Source organism: Ooceraea biroi, chromosome 13 (genome assembly GCF_003672135.1).
Source record: "Ooceraea biroi isolate clonal line C1 chromosome 13, Obir_v5.4, whole genome shotgun sequence".
NCBI lineage: Eukaryota > Metazoa > Arthropoda > Insecta > Hymenoptera > Formicidae > Ooceraea > Ooceraea biroi.
In genome coordinates, this window is record NC_039518.1 from 9,239,255 (window position 1) to 9,266,888 (window position 27,634).

General features: G+C 37.9%; 1 protein-coding gene across 4 annotated transcripts; it reads left to right on the top strand.

The window, feature by feature from the left end:
- The first annotated feature begins 1 nt into the window (after position 1).
- On the top strand, positions 2-27,578 carry LOC105286332 (baculoviral IAP repeat-containing protein 6). Of its 4 annotated transcripts, none has more exons than XM_011351214.3 (51): positions 2-389; positions 1,329-1,648; positions 2,585-2,829; positions 2,919-3,258; positions 3,339-4,884; positions 5,017-5,182; positions 5,363-5,581; positions 5,856-6,279; positions 6,373-6,517; positions 6,650-6,800; positions 6,875-7,099; positions 7,178-7,432; positions 7,586-7,877; positions 8,113-8,271; positions 8,696-8,998; positions 10,430-10,726; positions 10,958-11,172; positions 11,255-11,411; positions 11,549-11,740; positions 11,875-12,095; positions 12,249-12,499; positions 12,641-12,816; positions 13,123-13,310; positions 13,402-13,543; positions 13,641-13,800; positions 13,895-14,279; positions 14,525-14,651; positions 14,793-14,951; positions 15,049-15,206; positions 15,388-15,613; positions 15,694-15,994; positions 16,157-16,332; positions 16,686-16,881; positions 16,989-17,216; positions 17,360-17,875; positions 17,962-18,232; positions 18,314-18,573; positions 19,088-19,370; positions 19,705-20,054; positions 20,217-20,360; positions 20,664-20,841; positions 21,078-21,223; positions 21,377-21,619; positions 21,952-22,173; positions 22,440-22,661; positions 22,875-24,266; positions 24,399-24,619; positions 24,788-25,027; positions 25,242-25,430; positions 25,588-25,722; positions 25,831-27,578. In XM_011351214.3, the coding sequence occupies exons 1-51, from the start codon at positions 203-205 to the stop codon at positions 26,113-26,115; spliced, it is 14,229 nt and encodes a 4,742-aa protein (XP_011349516.2). In that variant the 5' UTR covers positions 2-202; the 3' UTR covers positions 26,116-27,578. The 4 variants fall into 4 exon arrangements, with proteins under 4 accessions (XP_011349516.2, XP_011349520.2, XP_011349517.2 ...); XM_011351215.3 differs by having other exon boundaries at positions 203-389; positions 14,528-14,651; XM_011351217.3 differs by lacking the exon at positions 2-389 and adding an exon at positions 397-654.
- Positions 27,579-27,634: the final 56 nt, after the last annotated feature.

Sequence of the window (27,634 nt, forward strand, 5' to 3'; positions counted from 1 at the left end):
TTGCTGGAAAGCCACGGAAAAGAGAGGTCGCAGGATTCGAGGCTCATCGCATCGATGGAATAGATCGATCGTTACGAGAAGGATGGTTGTTGGCTACTTTCAGACGTATTGGTGACGTTCTATTCAAAGATGGCGATGGCGAGTGCGCCATGTTTCCTGTGATGTTCGAGCGTTAGAGAAATTTTTGGGAAGCTTGATTCGTATGAGCAAAATGGCTGATGATGACCCGTCGCTACTGCAGGAAGACGGTTGCCTGAACGTGGACACCGAGTGCAAGAGCATAATCTATCATGCCAATTTAAACGTTCTACTTATCACCACAAGCAGTGCACAAGTATACGTATTCGATGTCAACTCCGGCGTGATTTTGCAAAGAAGTTTTCTCTCTGGTAAGCGCGTACGTCGTCGTTTTAATCGTCTCCGTAGACGAATCATGCCGGCGAAACTATTTGTCGCTCCGCCCATCTCTGTCCGTTTATATGTTACGTCTGTCCGACGTCTACCCAACATTTGCAGCATACTGTGCAATAGCGTCTCACAGTCAAGGTCGCGCGTGTTTTTTGAACGTTTCAAGCACGATTGAGCTCTGTCGCAGCGATATTTTTCTCTTATGCTCCCTCGAACAACCTTCCAGCAAGAAGCGACCGTCGGGTGGTACGTCTTGATTTATCTTGTTTTCCCCTCTTTCCTTTCCTTTATCTCAATGCATCGATTCTCGTCTATTCTTTCCAGTTACGTTTTCTAGACTCGCAATTATTCTCTTTTCTTTTATCTTCCATCTCAGAGTTCATATACGAACAATTCTAATCTCGTGCTTGAATTTCAAGTGTAAGAGGTAATGAAGCACAGATAGAAAAAAACAGTCACTTGTGTGGTTTCGTCACAATGCTCCGTTATGAATTAAACTTGAGTGTGAATTTTTGAAAAAAGATATGCTAATCTTCCTGGAAATCAGAAAAATCATTTCGTGTCATGTTTTACAATTTTACCAGTTTCCATTGTGCAGTTTACATTAGAAATGCACATACAAATACTTTGATGCTAATGTTTTATATACACAAATTCATATTTGTTATAACATGTAGTTATCTGCATGTGCTTATCTAAACAAATTGTATTAGATCACTTTGTTAAATCAAGACAGTGATACAAAATAAATTTTAATATCTCATATGAGTGTAATAATCATTACTAATTTACATTTATATATTTTGTATCACATATTTTTATATTATTAAGATATTACATCACATTGTTGATTTTATATAATCATAAACGTAATAAATTATAAGATACTGTCATTTACATTGGAATTGCGATTGTTACAGGTAAAACAAATGGAAAACTGCAAGGAGTTTACTTATCTGATGGAGTAGATAAGGTACTGTATACGGATGGAAGGGGAATCGGCATACGTAGTGATTACAATGGGGTCTTGCTGTTGGACACAATACTGCAAACCCCAGTTTCTAAGAGCGAAGATGTCATCAAGTTAGAATTACTGCTATCGGAGGCTACGATATTACTTCAATGCCTACAGTGTATAGAGCTGCCAGGGGTAGAACATTTGCTGGAAGTATTGCAAGAACTTTCAAGTAAAATTGTTGCTGCTCAAGCCAATCAGAAGAAAGGCATTAAAGCTCAAAAAGTAAGTAACTTTGCAAAATTATTCCAATATTATCTTATTTATAATATTATGTATAGACTTAAATAAATGACTGAGTGATGAAAATATAACTCTAACGAGTATAATTTATAAGCATTTGAGTTTATAAACGAGCAAAGATAAAGTATTTTAATAGAATAACTTTTATTTAGAAATATATAATACATGGCCAATTTCTTCTTTTTCACTTAATTCATTTAAATAAAACTAATAGATTCTATCTTGAGAAGATTCTAATTAATAATTTAAACTTTAAACTTGGGATCAAAACAATCGTGTTGGAAATAATAAATAATAATAATCACTTATCATCTATTTTTATTAACAAAGAATAAATGCAGTTAAAAATTTATTGAAAAAGTTTGTAACTTGAGACTTAAAATTAGAATATATAATAATTGTAATATTTTAGTTTATCATGGTATATTATATTTTGATTGGTATTATTGATATGGACAGGACAGAAGCTATTACTTGTAAATTGGTGCAGTATTTGATCCTTACTTATGGATAATTTAATATCTTCTGTCATTTCGATTATCATGAATGATTAAGGTATTCGAGTCTTGAATAACACTCGATTTACCGATATCTCAGTAATTAAATCTTGGTACATTATTCGACATCATTGTTGATAGTATCATTTAATATTTAATGTAAAGACTTTGACAATCTTGATTATACTAATGAGGAGAGAGAGAAAGAGGGAAGTAGTATCGATAGTTGAAGTGATAGTACAACTTGCAGTCTTACTGTCATTATTTTTTCACATTCAAATAGAATTTCAATATCCAAATGTTTATCCTTTGAAAGAAAATCGTAGGAAAAAGTTTTCTTCTTGATAACGCTGATGTAATTATGTTAGTCATGCCCATGTTGAAACGTAACATGTGAAAGTAATGAAAATTTTCGTACTAGTGGAACACGATATGTTTGGAGCTGCCGCACGGATCTTTGAAGCTTGTCTGTTCCAACTTAGTGATGGAATTAAAAAGGCAAAATCGGCATATAGCAGCGCTGCCTATCGCCTCCGCGATTAATGAACGACTTAATGGCCTACTGCCTAGTCTCGCGTTAGAAAATGGTCCCATTGATAGAGCATCAATGTTCAGTGAAGCAGCGCGTCGCAATACCTTTCCGAAATGGCCACATATGAATTACAAGTATGTAACACGTTATATTATCTCTTTTTTTCTTTTTCTTTAAATGTAACACTTATACGGACAAATGTTGTAAATTGAATGAATTTTAGGTGGGCTTTACCCGATCAAATGGCACAGGCTGGTTTCTATCACGAACCAAATGCCACTGGTGACGACAGAGCGATGTGTTTCACTTGTAACGTGTGCTTAGTATGCTGGGAACCTACCGACGAACCATGGTCGGAACACGAGAGGCATTCGCCCGCTTGTCCATTTGTTAAGGGCGAGTACACGCAAAATGTTCCGCTGTCCGTGATCCTCGCAACCGCACCCGCTCGTGAGGCGAGTGACACGGTGGATGTGATCGGTACTACTAACGTCACGGGTCTCGCGGCTACAGCCTCTTCCAATGGTTTTATAAATATTTGGAACATGATGAGTCAGCTAAAAGCAAGTACTCGAAATTTTTATATTATCAGTATTTATTGTAAATAGATATATGTATAATGATATGTATTGTCGTTTTGCAGAGGGAAATATCATTTTACGTATCTCCATTGGATCAAGAAGTAAACAATAAAGAATCGGTGCAGTTCTGTGCTGCGAGGAATTTGACGACTCCGTATTTAACGAATCTTGGTTCAGAGACCGATTCGCTGTCGGAATATAACTCGCCGTCGTCGTTTTATAAACTGCAAGTCACGGCGCTTTCGATAGTGGGACCGGCAGTGTCTTCGAAAGAGGAGGCGAAAAGTACTGGCTCCACAACCTCGTCCTCCATGAACATTGAGACGATGTCAGAGCACAAGATCCGGCCGTGTTTAGTGTGTGGGGTTACAGTGACAGTTAATAATCCCTCTCAATTGAGGACCTTGGAAAACGTATGGGCCGCCTCGACCGATCTAGCGAGCTCGTCATCGCTGGTGCGAGCGATGAACAGTGTAAATAGTGCCACCAGTGATACTTTAGATATAATGAAAGTAGCCGGTGATAGGTACGCATCGTCCAAATTGCACTATTTAGTGTTGTATGACTTTCATCATAAAACTGCGACGACGCAGCCCGTCAAAGAGGACAATTCAAAAGAGTCCAAGACTAAAAAGACCCTATCCGGAACAGGAACGAGCGCGAGCTCGAACGTCGGGCGCCAGGAGAGCCTGTACCAGGAGCTTTTCCTCGGAAAATTTTTGTGCGAAGTGCCAGTTATCGAAGACGTAGACTCGGACATCGCAGTTGGCCCGCCTTACGACGGTATATTCCCGACTATTTCTTTGACCGCCTCGTCCTCAAATGGCATTTACTCGAATCCCATTGGTATTACCGCTCCAACGACCTCGACACCCTATGATCCTAATTTCGCTCCTATTAACAGCTCCACCCATTTTGCATCGACGTCCGACTTGACGACAATAAACAAAAAGAGCTTGGATCTCATAAAGATCACTAAAGCTGAGCCTGTAGTCGTCAAGACGTTACCCATTAACGCGCCGAGCTCTCTCCGCATTACGTACATAACTCCGTCGAAGGATGGCAGACACTTGTACGTCGCGATGTGCCCTGCAATTGACAATGCTTCCGCCGAGTCATCTTCCGTTAAACCGTCAAATATCAATCAAATGGACGTCGACGATGAGAGCGACTTTTTTCCACAAAAAAGTTACATGTACTGGGACCATAACGATAGCCAATCCAGTAAACTGATAAGCAACAGCGAAACCCGCGCCAACGAGAGCCACGCAAATCCCGTGTTGTTCATCTACGCTCTGGATTTCTCGGGCCCAGTGGTCAAGGTGGCATTGGAGCCGCTGGTCAAACGAGAATTACCTTTAGAACAAGTACCGATGGAGCATGTGCTTCTGCCTCTTCAGGAGAGACAAAGACCTTCAACATCCTCCAGCAATGTTTTCGGCTCCAGTACCAATTCTAGTAGTAACTCGACTGATCGGGAACCTGTCGGCCAAATCGCCCTAGTGTGTAAAGACGGCGTGATCAGGCTATTGAACTTAAGTACACTGAAGACTGTGACGGAGGCGAGATTAGACGGAAAGAGATTTATCTCGGCGACTTATTGCAACAGTAAGTGTCTCTTAATGACTAAACAAATAAGCGAGAGTATAGTTGAAAGATATATTTTTGAAAACTTGTGCGAGCCGCGACGGTGCGTTGAAAACTCGTTTTCTTGCGTGTTAAGACCGCTAGCTTTTTTAGGTTTGGAAAGGCTGTGCGCGTGCACGAGCGAAGGCACGCTGCATTTCTTCATTACAGTGGAAGAAGAGGATTCTGCGGAGGAAAAAGAAGACGTTGACATGGGTAGCGAAGACAGCTGCATTAGTGAAAATGCAGCTCCTAGTACTTCTACTTCGTCGATTTCTCAGTAAGTATGCATTATTTATAACTTTCAATATTAAAAAAGGAAGAAACGCATAGTAACGCAGGTATTTGTAAAATATCGTGTAAAGTCTTTTGCAGTGTGTTGCAAGTTGCAGTGTCTTTTGGTCGTCGATTTTTTAAGGACAAGGTTAGGTTAGGTTTTCATGTACCTTGAATGTTTCAGCGATCAATTATTGGCACATAAATCGAATTTCTCGTACTCGGATTTGCGGCTCTTGTATGAACTCACGCGGTTCGATCGACATTCTCCCCCGAACAGTGCGACCGTTCCTCCATGTTGGAGTGAAATGATGCAGGCTCAGAGACAGAGACGTCATCCGCAGCATCTTCATCAGTCAGAAGATCAACATCGTACAAGAACGTGGCGGTTACAAAATGACGCGTAAGTCTGCATATTACTTACTTACGATAGAGCAAATATTTCAAAAGAATCGTGACACGAGATCTCATGGAAATTAATATAATATTGAATATAATATTTTTTAAATGTCTTTCAACTCTTCACCTGGTAAATTCTTTGATTTAAATGAAAAGTCACGTCTCAGCAAGTTTTCGATAAGGAAAAATCTATTTGAAATTAGACGAGGAAGTGACAGAGAAATATCTCGCAACATATAATACATACAATACATTGGATTTCTTGTGTCTCTGATTAGGACTACCTGGGATGAACATGTGTTTGAGCTGACTTTACCTCGAAATGCATCGGGAAGTATAGGGCACATTGACGTTCGGTTTACTTTGCACACGTTCTGTCAAAAGTTACAAGAGACTATCCAAGTTACTCTGTTGAAGCAAAATATAAAAAGAATTGGTCATCGGAAAACACCTCTCGTATTTGTAGACGAGAGAATCGACTTTAACATCGGGACGGATCAGAAAAGCGAAAATCCGGTTGTGACAGAGGAATATCAACGACAACATAACACCGAAATACTCTGTGGCCCTATCGATTTGCACCGTTGCATGGACCTGTCGTGCCGATCGGGATGCGTAACATTAACGAGCCCGAAATTATTTCGCTCGAAAGCTAGGACGTTGCTCGTTCACATTAAAGCTTTAATAGATCCAAAAGATAATGTAAGTAGCACTCGTCGATCTGTAACGATTGTCAAATACGAACTTTCACGTCAGAGAACCTCTTGAATAAAAACATTTCTCTTCTTTCCAAAGGCATCCGGTAAATCAAAAACAAATCTAGCGGAGAGTAAACCACCTACCTGCAAAAAATTAAAAATATTCGAGGTACGTCCACTTGCATCTGGTAGCTCTGGAGAACGGTTCGACGAAGGCGCGAGCAGCAAAAAATTGTATGTCGGTGAGTATAAGAGAAATAAGAAGTAAGGACTCGTTAAACTTATGAATCGATAACAAAGAGATCATCATTATTTCGCGCCGAAATTGAATTTTCTGCAAAGTAATTAGCCGTGCTCATCTTTTATCTCTTAAGGTTGTAATTGTATTCACGAAATCTCCATCACGGTCAGATCGGTACGTCCCACCGGTATACCTAACGAGAGGATGCAGAGATGTGCCATGCTAGAATCCAAGGTCTTTGTCAACAATCTCCTAAACGTCGCGTGTTTGCAAGGATCGGTTGAGTAAGTCGCGGAGACTCGATTTGTGCTTGAGAAAAATTCAACTGCATCTTGTTGTTACATGAATGTGTTTGCAGTTCTCTTGTCGCGCAATCCATGGCTCTCGATATTCTCATCTGGGTAGTTTCGATAAGATTGACGAGATTGCGCAGCATTCAGGATGCTGCCGAAATAAAGGCTCTGCAATTGGAGACGATACGTTCTGTGCAAGAACGATTATCTAGCTTATTACGGACGTGTCTCTTGCACGCTGGCAGGAGCGTAGCACACAAATGTGTCAAATTAATTGTTCTTTGCAGCGGGTGAGTAGTATGAGATATTTCCATGTCGATATATACGCGTGTCTGCAGCTCTTTATAAATAAGAGTTTTATTTCTCAGGGGATTTTACAATATAGAGGATTCATCGGCACAAACTTTCGACGAGGCTATGCTCTCCGTTTTGGTTAATTTATTGCCGTCGATCATGGAAGTCCAGTGGGCCGGTTCATTGAGATGGCTGCAATTGCTCATTACCAGATTTCTGCCGTTGGATAGGAATCACAACATCGCCCAGAAGTGTGTCTCTTTGGTGCAACAAATAGCCACTGAAATATCTAACAGAGTGAATCCATATCATCTCTTGCTCGCAACAAGGTGAAACGCGCTCTTTCAATGCACCGTCAAATGTGTTTCTTTTATACCTTTTATACGTTCACATTGATATTGGTGTATGGAATAGAATTTTAATTATGGTATATGTGTAGATTGATGTTTTGCCTCTGTAACTTGTGATTTAATCTTAATAAGGTTCGGCCTGTACAACACACCCTTCGAGACGGAACTCTTTGACTTGGAGCCGCCGATGCTACCCAAGTTTAGTTCAATGCCTATCACGTTCAATGCCTCCATTATAGCTGGCGAGCAAACGGGTCCATCTGTTGCTTCGTCGAGCACCATGCATTCGAGCAAGATGTATTCACAGGATTCCATCGACCTGAGGGACCTACTCACACTGCCTATGCACTCCTCTAGCGAATTTGCAGTACCAAGCAAGTTGAAGGCATTGTGCACTAACCACAATATGAAAGGTCTTCTCGAGGTAATCATCTGTTTAAATATTGGGTGCATGCATGAGTTTTAATTTATTTTCTTACTTTTACTTTTGTAATATATAAAGAATCATTTTTTTATCATAAAACCTTCCGGCTTTAACGTCGATACTTGAAAATTATGAAGAAGCGAGAATACATTTCAGTTTTACATAAATTTTTCTACAGCAAGAAAAGAAATATTACAACTCATTATTATGTGTCTTGATTTGAATTCTGTTTTAGGTTGAGCCTCTTCATTTTACTTGTCACGCCGCCTCCGACGGCACAAAAATGGAAAAGATCGATCCTGGCATAAGTACGATCAATATTGGTCCCACTCTCTATGATAGTACAGCGACTAATAACGGTGTACCTGATATCAAAACGATACATCATACTTACGTGAGTATTTCTTATGTGAGAAATTTGCCTTAGGCTCGCGATGTATCGTCCTGAAACACAGTCTAACGACAAACGATGTGAATTATCTTGTAACGGCTATAAAAGGCCTATACACGAATTCTTTTGTCGAAAAGCGCTCGATATCGTAAATACGATAAATGCGGCAGATGGATTTTGCGCAGATTTTACATAGATTATGTAGCAGATTTAAGCATGATAGGAAGATTAACAATTGCGGTATTCAGCGTAAAAAGTAAAAAGAGAGTGAATCCTGAGCATATGATAATAGAATAGGCAGACAAATTACGAATCTTTGTTATTTTAGTTTCCGTTGAAAAGTGTCAATTTGTCGATAGCATACGTACGACATAGGTGTTGTCAGTTTATAGGAGAATGTTAATTGAGATAGAAATATTAATTGTAGAACTTGGACGCTGGATTGCTAGGACTAGACGTTCAGACTAAATCGACAGCCACGATAGGCGATCTGCTTAGTATGTATACAGGAAGAGTGCTAAACAAGCCGTCTCCACAACTATTGCTCACACCTGATGAACAATCAGACTGTGACGAAGCTAACGATATGTCTAACGACAACCAGGCTTGGCATAGCTCACAAAATAATATGCCTACTTCATACATATTAAATTCCATTGCGAAAGAAAAGTCATCTGTACAAAATATCAATATTGCTGTAAACAAAGCTGAGGAGGGCAATTCTAAAAAGGTAGATTACATAGACGAACACACGCACTATTCTCTTTTTTTTCCGCTTTTTTCCAAGTTTAATAATATATTATCCTTGTGTCGTTTAGTCGTTTTGTTAAAGCGCTGGTTGTAATTAAGGTACTCATTCGCTAGAAACTTTGTCACTTGTCAAACGCAGCTGTATGATGTTAAGCGCAAGTTGCATGAATTATTAAAATTCTTTAAATTACGTACTTGATGTCATCCTCATGTATGTAATACCAGTATAATTTTGTACATTTATAGATTTTTCACTCGTCCATTGATTTAATTTTGAAGTTGTCTATTTGCAACCGAAAACACGATGTCTCGATTATTAGTTTTAAAATTAACACTTGGCGGACGGGTGCTTGTACCCTGATACTTTCATTTGCAGCGGGCAACATCAGACAGAATGGTTTTACTAACCGTGTTTTAATTTTTCCATTACATACTTTATAAAATTCTTTAGGTTTTAGAAGAAAACTTTATAATTAGGTACATGTTACAACAAATATTACAAGCAAAAAGATTAAAAATTGAAAACGAGAGAATGTAATGTTAATATATAAAATGGAAACTACTCGTTTCTGTCAGTAACACAATTTTATACGGCGATACATATACATTATTCTATTCGTCCCGTCGGCAAAGTGTTAAAACATCATCATAAATGATTCTCTATATTTTTTTATTTATGCAAGCTGCAGACACAATTTTAGCTCTTTTTTTATACACTGGTCTTATTATTTGATACATACTAATTAGGATTAGTTTAATATTTATTATAGCGATTCTTTTAATATATGTGGAACAAACTCTCACTTTATCTTTTTACATTATCTTATTGCGTTACAAGACACGAGTAATTTTGCGATAATACAAGAATTTGCTTTCCTTTTTCCGTACATATAAATATAAAATCTACGCAAATACGTATAATCAGAAAGTTATTGCAATCTGATTTTATTTCAATTATAATTAGATAAATTACTATACAAGGTGTCTAGTTTAATGACAGATTATTACAGAATCAAATTTAAAATAAATTGTTCTTTTTCAATCTTCAATATTATACGGACAATAATCCAAACACAAAGAAAAGAGAGGGAGAGAGAGCGAGAACAAACATTAGATTAACATTTTATTCCAGCAGCGAAATAAAATCGAAAGAAATTAATATTGGAGAAAAACTCCTTTTTTTTAAATCACAATTTTGCAAAAAGTTCCTTCTTTCTTATTTGTTTATAGTTAAAAAACTGTTAATGTTCGATTGATTATTATAAAAATCTGTCATTAAGATCCGACTTACGAGTTGTGAGACATTATGTACAGCGTATAATCTTTTGTACATTTAAAATAAGTATTTAAAACGCGATTATCTTTTCTGCAAATTATTTCGCTGGTGACTAATATATTATGAATGTTGCAGCGAGAAGATATTACATTTCCATGGGGAAGATTGTTGTGTTGGCCGCCACAGCAAGCATTGGTCGTTGAACGAATGCACGCGGGAGCTCGTCGATTCGTCATTTTAGACTTTGGGGCGCCTGTATTATTGACCGACTTAATGATTCCTTCGTGCAATGACTTATTATCATTATCCATAGATATCTGGACTAAGAGCGAAGAAACTGATGGTACTCGACTTATCGTTGCCGGTGATATTGGTAATAAGCCATTGACCGTCTGCGATCTTCAGCCACCACCTGTGTGCAGATATCTCAAGGTACAATACACGATGTAACGCACTTCTTTTTTGCGCTTTCTGTTTTACATTTACGAATATTTTATTTTACTCTTTTTCATTTTACTATTTTTAAGCTATTCATGAGCTTATATTCTATTATTAGTATTATTTGTTAGTACGTAAACTTTGCTCGTTTGCTTTGTCTTCCTTTTCTTTTGTATGATTGTTACGTTTATTTAATTGATAAAATAAAATTGGCCTTGTTACCAGATTACTACGATAGGACGTTACGGAATGTCCACAACCACGTGTAAAATTCCATTAGGAATGTTTTACGGACACATGGTAGTTTTGCCTGGAGAGGACTATTCAGAATTAAGCGATTCTTCGTCGTTTGAAGATAACATCTCAGATCCCTCTTTACAAGTCACCATTGATACGCAATGTAATATATTGTCAGCTTTAGCAGAGGATGTACAATGCAGGTGAGTTAGAAACTAGATAATTGCAACCAATGTTTGTTGTATTTATTCTGTTGATGCTTAAAAGCGTCCGTCTTGTTTATAGATTTAGTTTGGCAACTGAAAGATTAAAAACTCTGTTGGATCCTTTGTTGTGTTCGGAAACTCCGAACGTTATGCACATGCAGCATTATCTTTATTACAACAAGATGCCTAATGAAAATAAGGAACAGCCATCAGCGAAGATACTGTCGACATATCAGGTGAATTAATAATCATGGACAAACGTAACAAAATAGTCCTAAAATTGTTCTTATAGACTAAGAATAATTCAAGAATTTACGAAACGGCTGATGCTTTTTGTTGCGATCAATAGTTGATAAGTATCGATATGTTGTAGGAATGTATCATGTTTCAACATCAATTAAACATAGTACGAGGTGTCTGGCGACGTCTCGAATCGTGGAGAGGTTTGCGGAATGTGCCAACAACGTCTTTCGCGAACGCACCTAGCGACAAACTGCGAGTCCTCGGTGAGACTCTGCTCGATATTCTACTGTATACTGTTTATGAAATTGATCCAGTGCCTAATGTAAGTATAAACTAATAGCTATATATATCATTGCTTTGACATAAGTCTTATTGCAAAAAGTAATGATACAGATTGTTAAAGTTTCTTTTCACTTTTGTAGGAGATTATTCATTTTTCTCTTTTTTATTTTGCAGTTGTGCCGACCGACATCATTATATGAAGTTTTTACTCCAACAATATGCGAGAAACTTTTTCATTCGATATGTGTCGTAACGCCAGCTCCACGCTTGCAGCTTCATGCTGCTGCACTCTTAGCTGGTATGGCAGGAAATCAGCCATGGTGGGGCAACTTTTTATCAAATACTCTGATAAATCTCTACTCCTCCTCGTCCACTCATATTTTTCCACAAGATAGGTAAGGCTTGGATATCTCGCATGTTTTGCCTTTAATGCACTTAACTTATTAATCGAAAATAGAAAATATAAAAGATCAATACAAGTAATACTTGAATTTAATTTCAGAAAATAAAATTTATAAAACACCTAACGTTGAATTTTGCTTTTTCAGGGTATTTATTTTATTAACGTTTCTTGGACGTAAATCCTTAATAACCGGAGGAAATAAACCCTCAGTTATCGAATCTATGGTTCGTACGTTGGGTAAATTACTGGCTCCTCTTACGAACGGACAACTGTCCGATTCCAATAGACTGGACATTACCTTGATAGGCTGGGTATTGTTGTTTCTGTCGGTATGCTTAGATACTATTGCTCCGTCATTATATCTCGAGGATACTCACGAGAAGAACAAAGAACAAGGTAATCTCTATATTATATGTAATTATAATTATAATAATTATTTATAACAATAATATTACATATATATATATATATATATGTAATATTATTGTTATAAATAATATATTGTTATAAATATATATGTATCTTTTATTTCGAAAGGTTTATTTTCTCGCTGGGAGTTTATTCAAGGCGAATCGGCGATGCAAAGGAGATACGTTAGTGCTAACCGATCATCGGCTTCTCGTAGCTATCGTAAAAAATTACAGAAACGTTTGTGGCAGCATAAACAACAGCTTCACGAATTGGAACAAGTGAAAAAAGCTGCAATATTTAAAGTACGTATCTTCTTTTTTAACACATGCACGCATGAGCGTGTGCATATTTGTATTAACATTAAAATTCTGTTTTTCATAAAACGTTTAAAAATAGTGTATTAATTGAGATATATTTAATCAAGATGATTTTTATTAAGGAGATCAAATTGTAAATAATAATTTTTTGTTCAATCTGTGTAATCGCAGTAATACACAGTACATTTAAATGAACTAAATCGCAGAGCCTAAAATCTTTTATTTTTATATCTTTTATATAAATCTAATATCAAACAGAAAATAATACATGTGCGTATGCGATATATGTAGGGCTGGACGAGTCATGCTTCTGATGCGGCTACATTGTACACCAAACTAGAAGCAAGTCTAAAGTTCCAGGAGCGTTATTTTAAGAAGACGCTAAAGCAGCATTCTGCGAAACATTATAAGGACATCTCTAAAAGAAACGAGACGCTTCATCGAAATCCATGTTGCAATCAAACGCGATCCAGTGCCAGGTTGGTGATACGTTCGACTTTTATCTTGGTTTTTCGCCGATCCGATCAAAGAAATACATTTCGTATTATAAAATATATATTATAATTGCAGTAAATCGGACATTATGGATTTGGAAGTTGAGTATAACGTGGCGAATTTGTCTCACCAGTACGTCTTACCTGTAGCGCGTGGTCTCGTTGCGCTTATTTTGCATAATTCAGGAAATGTGGATATATTTTTATTAGCTTGCAAGGTAAGATTGCCTTAAATGCCATGTATTTTGATGAGATGTAATCTGTTATCATTATGCTCATAATTACATTTCTGCTTTCTTAAATTGTCGTGCATAGGTAGTCGCTAAGCTAGTGTTGTCTACACGTCCTGCAATTGGCTTAAATGAGCTTATGACCGAGGAACAATTGCTAAAATTAATCAGATTGGCAACGGGTACGTCCAATGCTGCGTGGTCCTCACATGCCGTGTCCTGTCTTCTAATGGACCTACTAGAAGGTAATTAGCTATTTATAAAATCTTTCTTATAAAATAGCTAAGATAGAATTGTAAAATATTACATATAATAATGTAAATAATACTTAATTTACAGGAGGGAAATTGTATTCTCGAACATGTTCTCTCCACGAAGGCAGCTCGTCAGAAACCTCTCCGTCCTTGGAGTCTCTAGCGAGTCACACGGAAGAAAGCCGTTCTACGGATGAAGACACGACTAGCGTTGCAAGCACTAGCGCACCTTCTGCCGCCACGTTAGGCGAAGGATTGGTTGAGAAGAATACAGATGAGGATGTGCAAGATAATATGACGATGGCCACGACTATCTTGTCGAAATTCAATGGTTCTTATCTTCCGTCTCTTTTGGAGTCCGACGATAGTCTAGAATTAGAAGACATCCTCGACGACATATTAGATGGTGGAAAGAATTTATTGAGGAGCGATAACGCAGTATCGAAGATCTTAACTTCGGCTATTACTGGGTATGCAATAAAAGATACTATAATGTCAATGCTGGAACATTAATATTATATTTATCATATTGTCCAATGTGTACGTTAATTCGTAATACATTATTTTTCTGTGATGTTAACGTCGCGATGATGCTTAAGGTTTGATGTGATATTTAAAAAGTAAAATGTTTCGTAAAATATATTCTTTGTTCTGCAATTTGATACAACACATATATTTGATTAATCTGAAGGTACAATAAATAATACGTTTTCAGCAGTATTTCTTTAGCAATGGACGCACGATTGGAATATGGTGTCGAAATGGGCGTTGAAATATCATTGAGAATATTGTCCACGGTCGGCATGTACAATCTACCTCATAGCATAAACGCAACAATACACGTTAGTATTTTACTGTTTTTCTTTCTTCTCTCCTTCTTGTTTCTCTTGCAAAGTAAAATAATTCAAGATAAGAGAGATTATGATAAAATAGAATAAGATAAAACTTTGCAACATAAAAAAAATTAAATCTGTCATTTATAGGCTCCAACAGAGACAAATCGTTGTTGTCAACAACCGTTTTTGCGTGCCGAAACGAGTGATCGAAGTCAGGAAGTTGGGAATTTTACTGATCCTACTCCTTCTAATCTTTCCATGTTGACAAGATGTTTCGAGAAAATGTTTACAGATTTGTATTTACGGGTGAGTCATTTAAAATAAAATGCATTTAGTATATTGTTAAATCCGTACTGTATATTTGTATAATGCATATATTTTTTATCGTATGTGTATGTAACAGAATAATAGTACAAGCTTGGAGTTTGTCCTACAACTGTGGTTTGCGCTGAATACGGATGCTACTACCGAACAATCAGGCTCTCAGTTTGATTCTTCATTGATTCCTTTAATTCCACTTGGTCCAACAGCCGTTTCTAGCTTGATATCTGTGCTTTCTTGGTAAGTTATACATAAGTTTAAATTTATTTGCAAATATGCAAGCCATAATTATAATGATAATGATACTTTAATCTAAACTCAATGTAGCAAAATTTTTACATATACACACAAAATATATAGAATGTCCCAGAACAAGCACATGTGAAATATATCAGAAGAGTTAATTTCTATTGAATTTTAGGCACACTGGAGTTTCTTTGCGTGCTTGGTGTCTTGCGTTGCAGTGTTTAACTATCGTCTGTAATCAACCACGAAGATATTCCAGTTTAGATGGTTCAGATGTTGCATCTCTTAACGTTTGCATAGCCAATTGCATTATTAAGGAACGTAATACCGGCCCTATGCTGTTGCGTCTACTTTCCGGCAGCGGTTTAAATATCAATATGATGGATAAACAATACATTATGGTCAGACTAGAATTATGTTTATGTTTTGATATTTCTCATATTTCAACCTCTAACATAGCTTATTTCTTTTCTACTTTTAGGCTGGGCCTACAGTTTGTCAAGCGTTGCACAATTTTCTCGTTAGGCTACAAGTGATGTGCGATGTTATTACAACAGATGGTTCTTTAGACAATTATCTGAAGGATCTCCTGTTACGGGTCGTATATCAACTTGTGCAACCAGGTGGACCCCTTATCTCGAGAAAAGGACCCTTAGACGCACAATGTAAATTAATAACATCTATAGTTAATTTAAATTATGTTAACGCCGATTTGGGCACCGCTATGAGTATATCCGAATGCGTGGGTGTGTTAGTTTCGACTTACATCAAGGGATCTGAAGGTAAGAGTATTTCCTTTATACTATAATTCGTTAAAGCCTATATATACAGTACAAACAATTTTGTCGTGTCATATTTATTTGTATGTGTCGAAACTATGAGATTAATATCGAAATTATTAAACGAAATCTTTAATAGTTTTTCTTTATCTTTATCTTTAATAGTTGGCGCGCAATGTGGAGGTGCAGTTGATTCGACCAATCAGTCTGGTGGTTTCGGTGGCTTATTTGCTTGTGTGCTCGGCGGCGACACGAGACAAGGTCGTCCTGCATCATGGGATACTTTAATTGTCGCTCTTATTAAATTAGTGTCTACGCTCTTTCAGACTCCGTTACCTAGTGTACGTATTCTATGTTATTTTATAAAAATGTTTTCATCCACGCGCGCGCGCGCACACACACACACACACACAAGTCTCTAATCATATAAATATAAAAGAGGTTTACAATTTTAAGATTTAGCAAAGTCTTATCATATATACGAAATACTTAATTTTTATTTAAATATCTATATGTAAATATGTATACATGAATTTTATCGTAAAGTACGCGATGTATAATTCTTGTGGATTTTTAAGTTTTAATTAAGTCACATTTCCTTCCGTGAACTGACTTCTTGTCTCTTTTATTCTATAGTTTAATTCATTTAAATTTTCTAGTGTGCTATATTTGATTTTTATTAATACTTTTATAGGCTCATGAGGATCATTTAGAAGAATCGGTAGAAGTGGAATTATCTGAAGAAAATTTTAGAAGCAATGCAAACGATTCCCAAATGGAAATAAGCACTTCACAAACGGATGAGAAAAAAGTAGCGGAAGGACAAACTGCGTCTTGTTCGCAACAATCTAAGGCTAATAAATCTCGCGTACCGTGTCTTGCCGATACTGGTAATTATTAATATATGTATATATTAAAATATAAGTTTTATCAAAAGATATGCATTTATAAAATATTGAAAAGATATACATAAAGATACTAATGTGCACTTCTGCAGTTCTGCAGCATGAATCGACCATGATGCGTTTATTAAGCGCTCTTGGTCATAGCACGGGATCCTCGTTAGCCATGCTTTTAAGCGAAAGTACGACCGCAGCATCAACTGCTGAACTCGGTGACTCGACTTCGATACCGGACGCGACGTTCCAGCTTTTAACAACCCTCATGGAAAAGGCTAGCGATCCAATCCTAGTTCTCAAACCACTTTACCAGTACCTCTCTTCATGTAAGAATTTACATTATATATTAATATATGTATATTTTTTCACGTAGAATCTTTATCTTAGCAATGTTACGATAATTCATTACATTCTTGTATTGTAAAAACATAAAAAATGATTGAATTATTTTCGCAATTATGATTCGCAGCGTGTGAGGAAACTGAATTGGGAGTCATGCAACTTTCGGAGTCTCTTCTTTGGTATATCTTGAGAGTGTTGGATAATGCGTCGTCATTGTCTATCTTTACGGCGATGGGCGGTGTACGAGTTATCTGCGAAAATCTTGTCAGATCAAGTAACAGCGGCACAGCTAGCGCTTCTAATTCATCCGGAGTGATTGCCCTCGTCATGGAACATCTGTCGAACGCGCCAAACGTGATGCAAATGATGGCAAGCAGTAGTAAAAAGGGCGTTAACTCACTGGAAACCCATGACGATGGTCTGTTGAACTTTGCGCCCCTTGGCACGATATCCTGGTTGAATCCAACTGCGCAACCGGCGGATGTTCTAATACAGAATGCCACTCCTCATAAGCGTACGAGAACACCGGCATGGTCCTATCACTTTTATCCCGACGAGGCGTGGGTCGATCTCACGATTACTTTACCGTGCGCAATTTTGCTCAGAAAGGTGGAACTACAGCCGCATCTCACGGCGTTGTCTAGTAAGCAATTTCGTTTGCAATCTCGTAACGCAATCTCTGTAACGCTATTTTGCGATGATCATAATGTATAATGTGTGTTTCTGCAGCATGTCCATCAGCTGTAGCCCTTGAAATTTCACGGGAAAGTAATGGTCCTCTGACACCGGTTTGTCCACCAGTGCCGACAGCAGGTTTGACATATATACGTGTCACGTTGTCACAACCGGAAGTCGCGACCTCCGTACTGGTGCGCTTATACAAGCCACGCGATTCAACGAACATAAATCTCAGTCAAATTAGACTGTTGGGCACTACCGCATTCGGTGAAATTAAAACGAATCCTGACGCGATAGACGAAGAACAATTAACAAAGACTAGGTAACATTATTTTTTATACTTTAAGTCACAGTGCTACTATGAAAGTTTTAGGAAATTATTTCTGACTGAATGTCTGTTTAGTTTGGGTTGGTTGCGATTACTCCATCAGTGCTTATCGGTAAGCAAATTAAACAATAATCTGGCCAGCGAGGTGCTTAATTCCGCGGCTTCGGTCAATGGCCTGGTCGAGGCATGCTGCAACCTGCTGTTACTCCCAGCACCATCTCTCTTTACTCCAAACCTGGAGAGGGTTCTCTTACAACTTGGCTTACATTCTCGAGAACTTGGACTTCGTCTAATTGGTCTATTACTTAACAACAGATCAACTTCTTTTTTCCAAGGTATCGGATTTTGCATTTTATTTCGAAAACATTTCGAACGTATCAATTTGACTCTTTACGCAAGTGTAAAATATGAACGAGAAGAAAAATCACATCTGCTCTCTCTTTCTTCTATTATCTTTTATTTTGGTACGTTTTATTTATCCCAGTATATCCAGAATTATTAAAAAAAAAACAAGAATTTGTAATAAATAAAAAAGTTATTCGGCTAATTTATTGTTTCGATAAATCGAGGAGTAAATGATTTTCAATTGTGAATGAAATCGACAATACTCGCGTCAAATTTATACAGCGTTTCCTGCAAAAGTTGTCTTACACCATTTTGATTCATATAATATAATAATTCAATATATCAATATATTTCATATCGATATTGATCGTATCGATACATCGAGAGATACTTTTATCTAGTCTCTGCTTGGAAGTTCGCCGAGGTTTCTGTCGCTGATAGAAATGTTTGACATAATGATCTTAAGCTTGTGCTGCTACGATAATGACTGTTTATACTTTGCAGGAGCTGCTACTTCGCAAGGAACGTCCATTGTACATTGTATTGTTGAATTACTTCAACAATTGTGCTCCATTCGAGATTCCAGTACAGAGGCTCGCATGAAAGCCGTTCTTACATGGTTGCAGACTTCAGCTACGAATGGAATCTCTCACACAGATAGTAATTCCAATTCTATGAATCCACCAGCTGTGTACATTCACTGTGTGTCTTCCATCATTTGGAAGATCCATCAACAGCAGGATCACAATTATGATCTGCAAGCATTGTTAACGGACGAGTTGTTCTAGTAAGACTGCATTTAATCATATATTACGCTTGATTATTTTAGATCTCTCCATTATTGATGTGTTATTTTAAAACAAATATATGCAGAGAAGTCATTATTTTATTCAGATTTTTATCAGTTCAATCTATAACAGACACTGTAATTTGTTCTGGAGAGATTTACGTTTTTTGTAAATAGTTAATTTTTTATATATCGCAACGTATGTTTATATTTTCAACGAAAATGTTCTTGCAAAGTAGTACGTTAAGTAACATTATCTCGAGGAGAATTAGAAGTTTTTTTTATTTAAAAACTTGTAACATGTAATTAATCTAGGAAATCTGTTATCGATTAGCTCATTATACAAATGGACTTTGACTCTCGGCAACAATTCGGCCTTGAAACAAGCGATCGATTCTGTTCTGTGCGCTTTCTGCTATATGAGGCCAGCGCTGTTGAGCTTGCTCTTGGAATGGGTGCAACTTTCGGTACCGAATATTGTAGCAGATCAGTCTGTATCCATGTCTGACGATAGTAATGAGAACGAAGAGCAAATGGATTGCCGATTTGCGTCGCTGAAGCGCAAACATTTGCATTTGACAGAGGGGCAATTGCTGACTATCGCCGCGGCAGCACGTTCGCCACCCGGTATTCAGCAATTAATTGATTCCGGTCTTCCAGCGTTATTGACAGCGTCGATCACAGGTATCGACCGTGCAAATTAAGCTTTTTATTTTATGTCAAGTATAAAACTCGTTTTAGGCGATATAAAATCTTCCATTGAAGTCTTTCCAAGTATTTTTCAACCTTGAATGCTTATTAATTTCTTCCTTAACATTTTTAAAGAAATAATATTTTGATATTTAGATTTCTGTAATTCGGAGAAATCAAAGTTACCACGCACTAGCACAATGGCATCGGGTGACAGTAACGAGAATAATGCGTTTGAAGATGTCAGTTTGATGGACCGTGATAACGTGGCGTCTTCGTCTAGAACGAACAATTATCCTGGTAAGCATGCACCTCGAACGTAACATTTGGAGAATCATCATCCCCACTAATCCAAACTGCTTTTATATTCATGTTTGTCAAAATTAAAGATTACACATTGAAAAGCTAGATGCATATAAACTATTATGTATGATGTCTATTTAAAAAAAAAAATACAAATTTAGGCAGAAAATGTTGGAAAATGTAATGTCTAAATGTAAAAATTTAACACGAGATAAATTTATTTTTAATAGGCAGCAGGTTCTTTATTCATAGACGAGATGCATTTTACAGACGTAATGTTTTGGTTTTTCTTTCTTTTAGGTGGATTGTGCATGACAAAACCAAAGAGTATAACGGTAATGATAGAATTTTTAACACTCGTATGTTCGGAGGGCAAAATGCGAGATTGGCTTGGCCAAGAAGGTCGTGGCTTCTGGTTACCTCTTCTGTCTCTTCTTTGTAGTCGTCCCGTTGAAAGTCCATCCACGTCTGTCTTTAGGTATTTGGATTTAATATATTTAAAAAAAAGAATAACACTACGCAGAAATTGCAATATCATAATATTGCACGATACATGGTACAAAATTATACGAATATTAAAGATAAAAAATTGACTTTTGATAAGATTTGATTTTCTCATTTTGTTGAGTATTATTTACAAGAATTGTTCCAAGTGATAGAACATGCGCATCTTCAGTGAGACATATATAATATATATTACAATATATGTTACAGCTCTTCCAAAAGGGATGCATCATATGCATCATTGGAAAGTGCTATGATTAAATTTTTATCGAGATGCTGCTGGTGCCATTTGACTAACCAAAAGTTGTTGGCAAAACTTTTAACCGAAGTTATTTCTCAACAACGGGTTACTTCCAGTAAGTGTGCTTGGAATTACACATCAGACTGCATGTTTCTTTAATTAAACAATTTCGAGATATTTGTTTTCATCAATGGCATGCTACGACAGCAAGTTTCTTAATTTTGCGGGAATTGATCTGTTACTAACTCGTATAATGTATCACAATTAGACGTACGATGTCTCCACGGCATATCTGCATTTACACGAAGATTAATTTTGCAACTGCTCCTGGAGGGAGAGAAAGTATTAGTTTCCGTAACATCGGAAGCACCTATGAAGGTTTCAGCAACCGCAGCCAATCACAATATGCCATCTACGCCACCACATCCTGCTCATCCCCTTGGCCATTATCATCAATTACTGTACTTGTCGACGCAAGCAACAATAGCTGATATATTGCAGCAGGTATCAGGTACGTTTACACAGTCATTAAATCATACAAGTTATATACATTAAAGTTCACAAGTATTGATATTGAAAAAGAATAAATAAAAATTAGCATTAAAGAATGGATAGATAGGTTCTCGTCATAAATATGTAGGACTATAGGGAGATGTGTTCTAAAATAAAATGTTTTATTTTGTTTTTAACAAAAAACGGTATGTCTTAATGTCTTAATTCAAAAAGATTTTTTCACAGTGTGAATTAGAGTAACAAATTGATGACAGATACACACATACGTACATGTATACGTGCATATATCTCACACCATAAATGATCATTCGAAATTGAACTTTTTTTAAGGAACATGGCTTCTCTTATTACTTCCGAATACATACAAGGGTAACGAAACAAATTCTAACGAAAATAATCATTCTCGTGAGTTGTGGGAATCTGGAATGGCATTAGTAGTAGACACGCTCAGTGTCGCCGCTGGAAATACGGCAAAGGACAAACGAGCTAAGGAAGTATCAAACAGATCGCAAGCTCGTGGTCCCATCATCCGAAAAACACGTTTGAATTCTGGTATGTTCGTTATAATTTATAATATTTATGTTTATTAAGTTAATTATTCCTTGTTCTCTAAAAAAGCCTTTGAAAATAACAACATCGCACATTCACTTTAGTTAGAAATGCCATAATCATACAGGTATTCCCGTGTCCTAACGATTCCTCCATAAAATTTTCAAGTTTTCGAAAATTGTACATGTGTCAATTGAAAATATGTGAATTATCCTTCGTTTCTCTCTTCTTGTTAATTTGTTCATTAGTTTTGTATCGTTTTTTGACAGATGGAACGCCAGTTACGGGCAAAACTCCGAGCAGTAACGTGCAAACGAATGCAGCCAATACAACGAATCAACAATATCTGATACATTCGTCTCACCCGAATACGCCTCTGCCACCTCAGCTTACGATTGCGCAACTCTTAGCGATCGCCGAGGATAGCGGTATCTCGTTATCCGAACCGTGTTTACATCTGGTTTTACGTCAACGTAACAAGGATTCAAAAGGTATTATTTTGTTTGCTTAACTTATCTTCTCGTCAGTGAACAGTAAATCACAAAAATATAATTCGCGTACTACTTCAAATTAAAATATTGAAAAAAACGCAAAAATTATTACGTCACGTATCAACTAGGATAAAAATCCTGCGAAGCAAGTGATCGAAAAAGCATGAATATTTCAGCGATTCACAATATACAAGCTCGTACATTTGTTTGCAGACGACGCATCGAAGCAAGACGACAGCGAGCTGTTAAATTATAGAAGTATCGAGAGTTCGTTAGGCGTGTTCAGCGCTGGCGGTGGATTGGCGGTATTGGCACGCCACTTGCCGCTGGTATATCCCGATCCCGGTAGGCCATCCTTTTTCGTGGAGAAGTCACCGTCACCAGAACAGACGGATGCTGATTGGGTGAAGCTGGAAACCAATGACGACATGTATGAAGAGGGCAGGACGAATTGCTCGCCCAAGATATCAGTTCCCGTGCCATACGTACCGCCGCATTCTCTCACGGCCTTCGGTCTCTTCCTGAGATTACCGGGGTACGCCGAGGTTCTGTTGAAAGACAAGAAAAGAGCGCAATGCTTGCTGCGACTGGCTCTTGGTGTGTCGGACGATGGTGAGGGCAGCGAAGTGTTGACATCGCCGTTGGCCGCCTCGCTGCCGACCTTACCGTTCCAAATACTGAAGCAGTTGCTAGACGCTACGCCGCCTATGACCGATGACGGATTACTTCTACGAGGAACAGCCATAGAAGTTGGCGCCATGCTCCTACTGTTAAATTGTTTGGCGATATTCACGCATCAGACTGGACAAAACGAGAATTTGTCCGCGCACAAGGCGGGTCAGAGTGGCGGTGGCAGCAGTGGGGTCGGTGGCGGCAGTGGCAGCGGCGGAGGCGGAGGAGGAGGAGGAGGACGCAGCGACGACAGTTCGCATCTCTACTGGGCAAAGGGCACTGGTTTCGGTACTGGATCCACGCAGCAGTCATGGAATGTCGAGCAAGCTTTGCTACGTCAACGGTGCGAGGATGAGCATGTAACAATGTTGTTACAACTTCTTGCCAGTTACATTGGTACATCAGCAAGTGGACAACGCGAGCTACCCTCTCTGTTTCCTGATTTACTGGCACGTTCTTGCCTGCTTCCAGCGTTATCGTCATACTTGCGGAACGACTCCGTTCTGGATATGGCCAGACACATTCCTCTGTACCGCGCGGTTTTGCAACTGCTTCGAGCTATGGCTCTGTCTAGCCAATTAGCGCCGCTCCTCTTACCGCGCGCTGGAAAATCCGGAGAACCGTCTGTAGTGTCCCTCCTGTCAAGCATGAAAGTATGCGTGGATACGTACGTGAACAAGATAAACCGCACGCGAGGCAACAAAACGAGCACGAAGGTCTCCAAGTATCCCGATGACACTGAGCAAGACGAAGGTCTGGCCACGCTGATTCCCGATATACAGGAAAGCGCGACTATAGTGCAAAATGCCACGTGTCGATTATTCGGCATGGGCGAAGAGTTGTTACCTGGCTCGAGTCCGGCGGCGCCGGAACAACCATTGCGCTCGAGCCTCGAGCAGCGATACTTGGAAGTGATGAAAAATCTGCAATTTGGTAAGTCCAACTAACAATCTAAATTAACAATAAAAAAGTTTTATGTATATGTGTATATATATAAGAATGGGACATGTAGAAAAAATACACATTGTGTATTTATAATTAATATTTTTGTATCGCGAATTGCAGATACTTACGAAATGATAACCGAGAATCCTGATGGCGGTGGTTATAAATTTGCCGTTTCATATCACTTTGAATCAAACGTAAGGGCTGCCGGCGAAAGAAGTCATCCAACACGAGTGAAAAGATTAGCCCAGGAAGCCGTTACGCTCTCGACAGCATTGCCTTTATCTTACAGCAGTAGCGTATTCGTGAGGTGCGACGCAGATAGATTGGATATTATGAAGGTATGGCATTCTTTCTCCAATGTTTAATTTAAATCCCGTTACTGTTATCGTTCGATTTTAAAGAAAAATTGCGCTAAGAAGCGAGGAATTTATCTTACAGCCTATATGCGACTCTAGAAACTTGTTACGACAACGTAATGTAATCCAAGTTTTATTTTCTTTTTTAAGGTACTCATAACAGGACCAGCAGAAACGCCGTATGCAAATGGCTGTTTTGAATTTGACGTGTACTTTCCTCCCGATTATCCTAATAGTCCAATGCTAATAAATTTAGAAACAACAGGTCGTCATACCGTGCGCTTTAATCCGAATTTATACAATGACGGCAAGGTCTGCCTTAGCGTTTTAAATACCTGGCACGGTCGACCCGAGGAGAAGTGGAATGCGCATACGAGTAGTTTCCTTCAGGTAAGTTCCATAAAAAACATTAACAGCCACAAAGCCGGTTGATCGACTTGGCAAAGTGGTACTCTTATTAAAAACTCCGTCGCGATAAATTCATGGTGGATAATGTTATAAAATGCCTTCAATCTGATGTTGATATTAAGTAGATGTTGAGAAAAGATTGTAAATTGTAAATCGTAATGACAGAATACTAATCGTGTATTTCTATCGGAAATAGGTTTTAGTCTCGATACAGTCGCTAATCTTAGTGTCCGAACCTTACTTCAACGAGCCTGGATATGAACGGTCCCGGGGTACAGCGACCGGTGCTCAATCTAGTCAAGAGTACAATGCGAATATTTGTCAGGCTACCGCCAAGTGGGCGATGCTCGATCAGATACGCAATCCCTGCCCATGCTTCAAAGAAGTACGTAATATCATTAAATCTAGCTAGTATGAAATGGAACTATTGAAAGTTAAAATGATAATGACGTAAAAGAATTACTTACAAATGTTCTCTTTCAATCTATGTGTTGTTGTTTTTTTGAATATGAATAAAAAATTTTGTCTTTCTTTCGTGATAGGTAATACATAGCCATTTCTGGATAAAAAGACACGAGATAGTTGCGCAATTGGAAGGATGGATAAGAGATATGGAAATGCATGGATCGGATCGTCGATCGGGTCGAACTATTTCTCTCAATGCGTTATCTTTGAGGGTAAGCGTATATTTATACGCTTATTATATTTTTCAAGAGCAGTTCAATCCTTTAAAGTTAAAATAGTTCTATTTTGTACTTGATTTCTCTATCTCTATCTCTTCGCAGAGACATTATAGGCTACTGAGGGAGGAATTGAATAAACTGCCAACGCCCAAAGGATTGGAGGACTTGGCCGAACCTCTTGCTTCGCCAGGATCACCGATCGAACTCGTGGCAACCCCGGGCACATCACCAAATACCCCGTCGACAGTTGCGGCGTCTATGGCTACCACAGTGGTTACTCCTATCACTGTAGCTTCGATCAGTAACAGCAACGCAAGTAGTCACATGCATCATGACATCGATACGGACGTCGAAATGGAAAAGATGGTTTCGAAAGTGTGTGAATAGCTAAAGGATATTAATAGACATTGTTGGACATTTTGAAAAGAGTCTATTGTTTGCGTTACACAATGATGGACTAAAGTCAAGTGTGCAGGTATCCTATTCAGTTCAGGATTATTATCGACAGTTGGGATAGCAGGAGATAGGACAATTTAAGGGGAGAGCAAGCAGTGACGAGTTTTGATCGAATACACAATAACACTAACAGTAACGATTACCGTTATGACGATATAAAATTTAAGTAAAATGAAATTTAATGAGGTGTGCTAGTACGAAAAAGAGAGAGGAGTAAAAATTTACGAGATAGGAAGAGAGCGCCTGTCTTTGTGTGCGTGTGTGCGAGAGAGACTCACTTTCCTACACTCGTAGGAAAGTGAAAATAAATAAACGAGAGAGAGGGAGATAAAAGGAGAAAGAAAGAGCGGGATAACAGAAGTTAAGAATATAAGCAGCGTGAATGTAACAAACTCGTGCGTAGTAGACACTTTTTATAGCCGCTGCTATAGTACGTGTACGCTGCATTCTACTACTTCTTACTACCATAAGTACCGTAACAGTTATTCTGATATTTATTATACATGTTCCTCGTTTATCTAGCGTAATGTAAGAATTCGGTCCACTTATGTGCCGACTTTGAACGCCTCTTACTCTCTTTTTTCCACCACTCTTGCGAGAGTATATCAAGCTCCTTCAACAACAATGCGGAGGGAGAGGCACTTATCAAAGGAGGAGGTGCTATCAAAGAGATTCTAGAGATTTATTTCTTTATCAATTTATCTTTACTTTCATTAGTAACATTTACTTACTTTCGTTAATAAATGTACATGTAATCAAATGCAGCGTTAAAATTATCTATATTCTCATAAATAAATCATTTAACATTTCACATTTTCGTGCAATATTTTCCACAATATTCTTTTTTCTCACTATAAATCATAGTACTATATTGTTATAATCACGCGATACATGGGGTTATATATTATTATGACTGTTATACGTCTTTTCTTGAAGCAGTTTCTTAAATTGGTCTATTTCAGTAAGTTTCACTTCATTAATTCAGGTATTATTTTTATTCTCTCAATTGCTAAGCCTCAAATAGTCGTTGAAACGTAAACGATGAACGGCGTTCAAAGAGCAGCTCAACGGTGTGATCACTTTCGAGTTCTGATGTAGCAAATATGCCTGCGCGCGATTTAATTTAAATAATGACTTGTCAACTAAAAAGAAAAAAAAACGAGAGAGACGACGAGATCTAGGTTCAGTATTAGGTAACATTTAATATAATAGTATGTGTCCTTCGTACGTCGATTGAAAGGACGATTAAAATAATATCCTGGAAAAACGGAAGAAACGATGTCACGTTTGTCACATAAACGAGAGTGGGTCTTTGTAATTGTAACAGCTACTTAGTACACGTACATTTCATATGAACCGACCATATGAACGAATAAAGTCACATTGTTTTGAAATGTTTTTCTACCAATCTTCTTTCAGGTTTATTGTCATAATTCTTATTTTTCAATTC

What these genes read in the sequence shown, in the direction of transcription:
- LOC105286332 (XM_011351214.3), top strand. Translation starts at nt 203, where the DNA reads ATGAGCAAAATGGCTGATGATGACCCGTCGCTACTGCAGGAAGACGGT. An exon ending in GCATCTCACGGCGTTGTCTA is followed by an intron (nt 17,876 to 17,961) that starts GTAAGCAATTTC and finishes GTGTTTCTGCAG; the next exon opens with CATGTCCATCAGCTGTAGCC. An exon ending in GAACAATTAACAAAGACTAG is followed by an intron (nt 18,233 to 18,313) that starts GTAACATTATTT and finishes ATGTCTGTTTAG; the next exon opens with TTTGGGTTGGTTGCGATTAC.